The 9,872-nt window shown below is 35.0% G+C and overlaps 1 protein-coding gene across 1 annotated transcript in view; it reads right to left on the bottom strand.

The window, feature by feature from the left end:
• Positions 1-1,663: 1,663 nt before the first annotated feature.
• Positions 1,664-9,872, bottom strand: part of LOC131042820 (nuclear pore complex protein NUP133) — a 128,714-nt gene continuing 120,505 nt past the window's right edge. Inside the window, exon 8 of the mRNA XM_057976135.2 lies at positions 1,664-2,787. Coding sequence (XP_057832118.2) covers positions 2,245-2,787 — 543 coding nt within the window. The 3' untranslated portion in view covers positions 1,664-2,244. The remainder of the gene's footprint in view (positions 2,788-9,872) is intronic.

Genomic DNA, 9,872 nt, shown 5'->3' with positions numbered 1-9,872 from the left:
ATACAATTCCAACTATATATTTGAATAATAATTGTCATTTCTATAAAAGAAAAGCCTATCAATGGGTAAAAAAAACTTAAATGTTAAACTCAAAATCTCTAAACACAGTACTAATCCATTCTGAAGTTGTGGAATTATTAAAATGTTTTATGTTTCTTTTTTGAAACGTCTGGAATATTTGTTTCTACCCATTAGTACAAGATGTATGTTCCATCGATTTCCTTAAAAGACTGTATACAATCCACCAGAATTACTCAAGCTCAAACCCAACATCATCTCTTATTATTTTGGGCCTTTGCACATTACAAAAATTAATCCACATCGAGTTCACTGTGATTTGATTTTTCATTAACACAAAATCATAAAAGTGACGTATCATTAAATTCCATTTAGAGTTTAAATCCGAGCTGTGTATTGATTGCATTTAAATTCATAGGTAGCTGGCTTACTATAGGACGCATAATTGAATCCATTTATTCAGACCATGTCAAATAAGCATCACACACCCAACTGTTTATACAACTGATTTGGCTTGTCATGTACGACCTTTGTAGAGATATATTGATCCACAGATAGAATGGACGCTATGTCTATTTCATACACAATTATTAATTTGCACCGACAGTAGCTACATATAGGTTATAGCTGCTCAAACATTTGCCTTCTATGGCATCAATATGCAGCTGATATGTTAATGTCTTGAAATCATCTTACCTTACAAGTCATATTTTACGCCTTTTAATTATAATGAAAGGAGTTTTAACACCTTAAAACTCATATCAATTAGTTGATACCACGAAACCATTTGTGTGGATTGGTTTTATAATGTTTTGTACTGACAGTCAACCGTTTTCATTCATCTATAGCACATATAACAATTCAAAGACTTAGGATTGGAAACAAGCAGCTGAGTGTAGAAGTATCGTTATTTCTACACTCTTATAAAGTTGTAGATATTGGAGTTAAATAAAAAAAGATGTTGCACTTATAAGATATCGAAGAGAAACCTGAACATGGGATAGAGTTCCAGAATTAGGTTGACGTGCACTCTGTGATAAGGAACAAAGGAAAGGATTTAGACTCTGCGTTTGAGTCCTGCCTTTAAGGAACGCCAGGTCCTTTGGTTGTGCCTGGTTTTTCTTTGAATAAAGAAAAGGAGGTGGACATTGCAATTGTGGATCCCATTGGGGATGTGAAGAAATCCCTGTTTAAGGAAAAAAGAAAACCAAAAGTTGTGATGATGTATCCTTTGGTTGAGACTGATTCTTCTTTGAAAAAAGGCAGGATGACCCAAAAGGGTCAGGCTTTAACTCAACTTCGGAGGTCTCTGGTGAGGTTTGGACTCAAACCTGCTTGATTGTTGTTATGGATGTCCCACTGATGTAGTTTTGTTGCTTGTTTCTCAAGGGCCTTATGAATTTAAGGCCTGTTTGATTGTTGGTTCTATTTTCATGTTGTTGCCTTTCCTGTCCCTCTTCCAGTTCATAGCTCCAGTCAAAAGCATTTATCTTTTGTTGCTTGTTTCTCAAGGGCCTTCTGAATTTAAGGCCTGTTTCATTGTTGGTTCTAGTTTCATGTTGTTGCCTTTCCTGTCCCTCTTCCAGTTCATAGCTCCAGTCAAAAGCATTTATCTAATAAAAAACACAAGGCACTTATAATCGAATGCTTCAAAGACAATTATTGTTGTTTAAAACTTTCAATAACTCATCTACATAATTTGATGTTCAATGTTTACAATTCACTTCCACTGAAATGAATATATTTCTATTGGAACATTTTTCAGTTCACATATACAACAAAATCTGGTCAAAATTTTACAAGGCCTTTATTAACGCTTCTTCCATCTCAAAGTCACAACAGAGCCAAAGAGCCAATGGTTACGAATGCTTAAGCAATTCACTGCCCAAAATTTGTTACTAAACCAAACAAATTTAAATTTGTCCTTCTCAGTGCAGCTTTGATGGCAATTACAAATCCGTAGACGTTACAATAACATAACAAACAGATATGCCATCCTAAATGGTATTGACATCGATGCCACATTAACATCCTCCCAAAGGTGACATTCCAAGATAAGGGAAGATTCATTTGCTTTTCCAAATTAACCAACATATATGTAACAGAAATCTACCCAGATTCGAGAAATATATACCCTTTCCTATCCGTCATCTTATCCCTCTTCTGAATAGTGTCAGTTAGTGTCAAACAGAACAACCAACCTGCACAAGTTCACGGCCAGTATGTTTAGTCTGACATTGGGTCAGCATCTTCAGCATCCAAGCCAGCTCCAATAAACTTTCCTGCCCTAATTGCTGTCAACATTAATTGACCCGCCTCTGGGAAATCTGGATGCTGCATGAGAATTGCCTCTACTGACCACTTACCTGTATCTGCATCTTTAATGTTTGACAGCTCAGCATCCTCTATCAACAAAGGCAGTACTTCCTGGAATGAACCTTCATAACAAAGGCTGCTTTCAGTACCATAGCACCTATTTGAGCAATTGAAGAGTGCTGTATTCTCCAACATTTGCAGGTTTTGATCATCACTCCATCCTTCTTCCTTCGATGACTGACTGATTCTGGCCCAGTTATCCATATCAGCCACACGAATCCAAGCATTTTCAAGAAGACTTTTATTGTTCCTCCTGAAAGCATTTCCAGTCCAAGCAAACACATCAAATGCCCTCAAAACAAGCTCTCGATGATCATTTTTCAGGCAGATCTCCACTAACTGTCTTGGATTAAGTACCTCACCACCAGAAAAACCCATCTGATACACTTCTTCCTGGAATCAATTAAATAAGTTAGCACATAATGGAAAGGCTTCATATTAATTACGGGCAATAACCTGCAATGAATAATCTAAGCAAGTAGCAGCAACAATTAAATGTAATACTTCACATTTAGTGCATTCAAACACAGGCTATATTAAAAAAAATTGCTGGTCTCCTGATCAGCAATAACCATTGTGTTAGTTAAAGTGCAAAAAGTTAAAAAAATATAACATGAAAATTACTTAAAAAATCACTGAACTGCCTTACAATATTTCAAGAACATTAAAGGGAGCTTCCTCAAGATATTGCGTTGAAAACCAAATCATTGAACAATAAAAGCTGTCAAAGTCCTGGAGCTCAAGGATTTTCAAAGAAATCGTAATATATTAGCAAGGAATAAAAGATTTTAAATTTCATAGCAAGGAAAAAATAACTGTCCTCGCATCTTGTAAAAATGTCTGAGGGAGGACTTCAAAAAGGTAACAAGCATTCAATTGCTTAGATTGACAATATCTCAAAGTACTAGTTAGCAAAAATTGTCACCGCAGTCCCAGTTTTTTACAATTTCTAATCGGTCACAGTAATCATGTAAAAATTAAAATCAGCAACATTCCACATCTATTTGAAATTCCAGCTTGCTTCAAAACTGTAGCTGTATCTACCTAGTTGCATGGGAAATCATTACAATGGTCAAAAGACAAAAGATCTACCAGAAAAAAAATGGTAGTTGCTGATATTAAAAAATTACATAAATGTAGGATCACTGGTAAAATATTATTTGGCATTTTTCTGATAAGCTTTATTACATGTCAAAGCTGATATTTTTTTTTTGATAGGTAAACGGCAGAGCCAAGAAGTTTATATTAGGATTTAAAAACCAGATACATATGAGTATCAGAATCTTAAGATCTGAAAGTTCAAAATAGATAGATGCAGATCCCCAGACTAACCAAATTCATCCCACTGCAAAAAACAGGAATGACTATCAAAACTATACAGAGCCAACTTAAGATCTACGAAAGTTTTGATAGGACAAAGCTCATATTTAGCATTCAACATCAATTGACTCTTACAAAGATAAAGTTAGATAGAATCTAGATTGGAACCCAAGCTTTTATTGAAAAAAACGAATTGAAAATATGAAAAACTTTAATGAAGAACCTATGGATATCTTCGTCCTCGCAAAATTAGTGCCAATGATAATATATTTCAAGTTTGGTCCATTTTCATTAATAGAAACTTTCCATGTTGCAATGGTTTTCATTGTAAACCAAAGTACCAAACTGCAAAAGAAGAATAACAAGTTTCATATATCAGGGAAACAAGTAGACCTATCCAAACAAGAAAAAAGGGGCATGACTGTGATATTGAATATGGTGAGTGGAAACATCAGCTTTTGTAACATTCCCATGTTCGTCTCCTCCATTTGCCAAATGTCTGACCCAATTAGTCCATATTCAGATCCACATCGCAGCATTTCTAGAGACTCTATGTATATACTACGGGATTCAGTTTGCATCACAAATTATGTGGCCTAATATGACTCTTACAACGTCATTCAATTTTCTAATAGAATCTGGCTTCCCTTTGTTCTTACTAAACGAATTATTTATATCGAGAAAATAAATTCTTTAGCCATCAACATTAAAAATAGCTCTGGACTTGTTGAGACTACAATCAATTCAGACCTGTCTTGTTCAAGTGAGGAAGGATTCATCATGCAGCCAACAAATTCAACAGTGCATATGTAAAGTCTCATGCTAAAATTAGGGTAAATAATTTTAATACACTAAAAATACTTAATTATCAGTGTTCCATGGGGACGCATCCCCCCAAAAAAACCCATGGGACATTTTTGAGAATTAGGGACTTGGGGGGAAACGTACCTCCACAGCACAACCACTTCAGCCACCTCTATCGAGGGCCAGTCACTTGCTATATGGCACATGCCATTTCATATTGATTGCAACCTTTAACATCATGAAAACTATTTGGCCTATCATGAGGCACTCAAAGAGATGTTAAATTGCAGATTTTGCCTTGAAGATTTCAATTCACTGCTCCGCCGCGATCTGCACACCATCTCCAAATTTAGGCGCTTGGTGCCCCGGTCCCAAAACCCTCCCTGCATCCCCCCATCCCCCATCAGGAAACTTCGTGGAACTATGCGTAATTTACAACCATACAAACCCTAAATTATATATTAATGTTTGCCTAGCAGAACGCAAGACTCATTATTAGGCTTTAGATTCCATTGCTTAACCCTAATCTATTTTGCCCGAATCGAACAAGAGAAATTCCTTCTTACATTCATAAAATAACAATAAGCCCACAATGGCAGATAAACAGAAAACTGTGTTTATATCAAGCAGGATGGAGATGCTTCACAAAATGTTGTTGGCACAGCAATGACAGACTAAAACACTGTGGTTACAATAATAATGGTGAACCCACAATTGCCTAACCTTGATGCCCAGCTAAGAATAATTTTTTTTTCAAAGAACACAAATTATAGATTAAATATTAATAATTATATTAAATAAGATTGTAATATATTACAAAATCCTGCTACGACAGCTAGGTAAAACTGAAAAAAAAAGGCTTACATCCACAAAAACTGTAAGTGTCGTGAAAATTCCATATCGTCAATTCTAGCCACCATGAAAGCTCAAATGTGACCTTTACGTGAGACCTCATTCAACTCAAGATCTATGGGGTTGTTTTCTCTTCACCTCCACAATCGATGATTTTGTGCCCTCAAATCTAAACGCTTGATCATGAGTTCTCATGGCGATTTTTGGTTAGGCTTTTTATAAGTTTGTTCAAAGATTCTTTTCTTCTCAAGCTTCCAACCCAAAAAACCATCCACAAAGAAGCCAAAGCCGACATGGAGACCCTTGAGTACTAATTAAGTACACAAATGGGGGCACCTATACCAACAAACACTGATTTTCTTTGAAACGTGCCCAAAGTCTACATCCACGTACATAGGTATTGGAGAGGTATAGTACTTGAAACTTGCAACAACACCCAGCATTAATGGCATGAAGATCCATAGAAACAAACACTAATTACCATATTAATGGTGGGTAGGGCAGTAAAATCAACTTTAGTGGCCAAAAATATATGTGGAGCCACATCCTCCAAGTAAATAATGTCGTTCATGATACAATATCATAGCTAGAAGTTAGAACCACATGTCAAGAATAAGCATTACAACACACTCATCAAACGTTAGATGATCGATGTGTGTGAATTGAAAAGGAACAAATTTCTCACTTGTACATATAACAAGTGATGCTTTCTCCTCAGCTCCATTAAGATATACACTTCGCTATTCTGCACTGTCAATAATTAAAAAGATATTATTTCCTACATTAGATTCCATACTTTCTATTTGCATGGGATTTTTTTCTAATGTAAGCTTCCTTTCACATCCTTGCATGTTTGATTTATCTTCTAACTCATGCTCAGCTGCTCTAAATTTTTTTCACATAAAGGATTGAGATACTCTTACCGGATGCCATGTAGCTTACCCTTTCTACTTCTTCAACCAAAGTTGTCACATTCTCACGTAAGGAATTCAAGTATTCCTTATTCTGACTTGTAATTGGTTGAACCTCTGTCTCCAGTCTCTCTACCTTCTCTTTCCCATTTGGTGCAAGAACCTCTACATTCACCATTACTTCAGGCCGTCTATAAATCGTTTCTGATTCATCTTCTAGTTTTCACCTTTCCTTGCTTCGACATTTGTGGCTTCGTTCCCAATTTTCTTTGCATGATAAGCAAAGTTTGTTTCTTCTAAGTTCATTTTTGGTATCATCTTCCTTCCTTGCAACATGCAAGCTCTTCTGCTCATGACATGGAGGTGCCTTATAATGAAATTGGTTTCTATGCACTGATTGCTATAACATTCTAGTGTGTTTTATGGCCTTTTTAGGATTTGGTTTTAATTGTTCTTCTTCCTGCAAGAACTATTTTTACTTTGCCACACTTACTAATCTACTCCTTAACACCCTTTGACTTTCCGTCATCCTATGATGTTTCAATCAAAACTGGATTTTGTTGCATACTCCTTGGTTGTAGACTTTTCTCTAGATCCTTGATTGATCTATTTATGTTGATTCCCCTATCTAGTTGTAACTCTTCTTCTTGTCCACTTTTGGCAGTTTGGGAAAGAGGATTTTAGATTTATTTTAAATGATAAAGCCACCTTTTGATCTTCTGGTACCTTGATTAAAAGGCTGAAAACTATAGCAGCCTTTGCAAGGAGCATTGAGGTTATGAAGTAACGGTTGATGGTCTTCTAAAATATCAAATTATGGTCTAACCCTAGATTCCAATTGTGTTGATGAGCTTAATTTAAGGTTCAATAAAATGATGCAAAGTTTCCACTTAAGTCCATCATCACATTAAGGAACCTTACAAGCATTCATAAGACAAAAACCATGTAAAATCAATATATTTAAGTTGCATTAATCAAAGAAAAAAATGCCACCGTCTTTTAAATGATAATCACTAATAAAACATATTGTATAGATTTAGTTCCAAATCTACTTCCAAGACAAAATGAAAAGTAGGCCCACATTGTTGGCACATGTCGTACACTACTTATCTTTAAGCCCACACAACAGATTGAAAGAATTCAACATGATACAGAAATTAATGTATAGCTTTTGAATTGAACAAACAAATTTCTTCACTTGCTTCAGCTTTGTTTAGTTGATCTATCACTAGATAGTCCCATTTCTTTCCATCATACAAGGACTAATTTCTTAACTAGGAACATATGGTTAATTCTTTCACTCAACTCTTTTGCTAATCATGAATAAGAGCAGTAAATTTTTTCAACACTTATCAATCCACCCTTCTATAGTAGTTGCTTCACACAAATCTAAGACTAGATTGGTCAACCTAGACATAAAATAGGCTGTATGTAATATCACAGGCTAAATATTTAAGCAAATAATTATAAAAAGCAGCTCTACAAATATTTAATTTTTTGAACAAAAAATTAGCTTGATATATTTTTACTCTATTCTTGCAAATTGTAACTAATCCAAGCCAAAATATGACACAAAAAAAAAATATTTAGAGCAAATATAATTTAAATCAAGTTTAGAAACATCAACCAATCTAGCAAAGTCCTGCGTTCTCTTCCACAACTTATCCATTAATTCTTGTAAAAACACTATTAATTATTTTAATTAAATAAACTTCTGGTTTTATTACTTTTAACCCTAACTTTAAGAACCAAGATTTCTTCTCTGATTTGCATTTGTTGATACCCTACATTACATTAAAACTGAACTTAGACTTTTAACTAGTTAACTTCAAATTTAGGTGTTTAACCAAATAAGGCAAAGGCTAATATTTGCTCAATGCTCACACAACAACATTAGTACCCCATAGGACTTGTAAATTGATGCTTAGCATATAAAGACATTGTAACACCTCCAAATTCGACAACACAAACTATTGTACTTGAACCCACATCATCAACAAATTTCATTACCTGATGCAATTGATTTCACGTTTGACTAGAGTCGAACACAAACCCAAAAAAAATCCTTTGCATTTACAGAATAAAATTACAACCCAAATTATAAATCAAACTAAGAAAGAGGCATGATGAATTATAGAGAATTCCCTATATTAATTGTTCTGAAATACATTACAATGCTACAACAACAATTTAAACAAATTGACAAATACAGTGCTTGCTCCCAAGACAACTAGAATATTGCTCAACTTGATCCAGCTAAAGATCTCCAACCTTCAAGCTTGTGTGGTCTTTGGACGATCATGTTTTAAGGTAAAAGGGGTTTTTTCCTCTAGACTTGGCAAATCCAAGGGTTTTCGTCTTCGAATCTTACTATTCAAACACAAGTGCTTTGAACAATGTCAACTAGGGTATCAACTTGGAGAATGATCAGTAATCCAAAGTAACAAAAAATCCTAAAACATATCATCTTTGCCGTATTCAAACAGCCTACAATGAGATTTGTTTCCATCAATCACCGAAGTCATCAACATTAATGGCATTCTTTGATTTGCGTATGCAGGACAAAGAAGAGCCCACAAAAGCCTTTTAAGTAGCAAATCAAACTTCAACCATCGTATTCATGAAACATGGTCCTTAAATCTAACTATTCAAACACTAGTGCGCATGACAATGTCGGCTAGGATTTCAACTTGGAAAATGATCAATAATCCAAAGTAATGAAAATTAGTAATTTATATCATCTTTGGCACATTCAAACAGACTAAGATGAGATTTGTTGCCACCAACCCTTGAAGTCATCAACATTAATGGCACCCTTTGATTTGTGTGCATATGGCAAAGAAGAGCCCACAAAAACCTTTGAAATGGCAACCAAACCTCAACCATTGCATTAATGAAACATGGTTGATATTATCCTTTGAACCCCGTGTACATGCCATCCCACATCCTTTATACGTTAAACAATGTTTTTGTACAATTAAAGCCTTTTAGTAAAAGTTGTGCGATCAAATAGACCATTAATAGTGCTTTTGTGTCATATCAAAAGATACACGACGTGAACATTGTAAATAGGCAAGAATGTCAAAGTACATGGCTCAAGAATACTATTGGACACATGCCACAAGTCAAGATTCAAAAAGTTGACTAAAGGCATTATGTTAGGTATAAGTCCAAAACTCTAATAAGTGGAAAGGAAAGAGTGGAACTTGGGTGAAAGATATGTTGTGATGGAAAAGCCTAAACTTTGATAGGGATAGAGGGTAAGTAGAGTTGGCAAAAACACATGCCAATATAGCAAAGTTTGATAATTCAACAAGCATCAAGGAGAAGTCAAACTTAATAGAAAGGCATTCTTGTAAGATGAACTTTGAAAATCCAACCACCTATGGACACTTAGAGATACAACTAGAAACACCCAACTTCTAACACATTGTCAAGCATCTCGAAAATGAAAATGAACCATACTTACGCCTAGGCTTAATTCACTGGTGATAAGGATTGGCCCTTTGATCTATAGATACAAATCGATTAAAAAGGGGACATTCTTACCAAAAATGCTTTCCCTCAACAATTCAACTTTTGACAGCTCCA

Source organism: Cryptomeria japonica, chromosome 9 (genome assembly GCF_030272615.1).
Source record: "Cryptomeria japonica chromosome 9, Sugi_1.0, whole genome shotgun sequence".
Taxonomy (NCBI): domain Eukaryota; kingdom Viridiplantae; phylum Streptophyta; class Pinopsida; order Cupressales; family Cupressaceae; genus Cryptomeria; species Cryptomeria japonica.
This window is presented reverse-complemented; position numbering and strand designations above follow the sequence as displayed.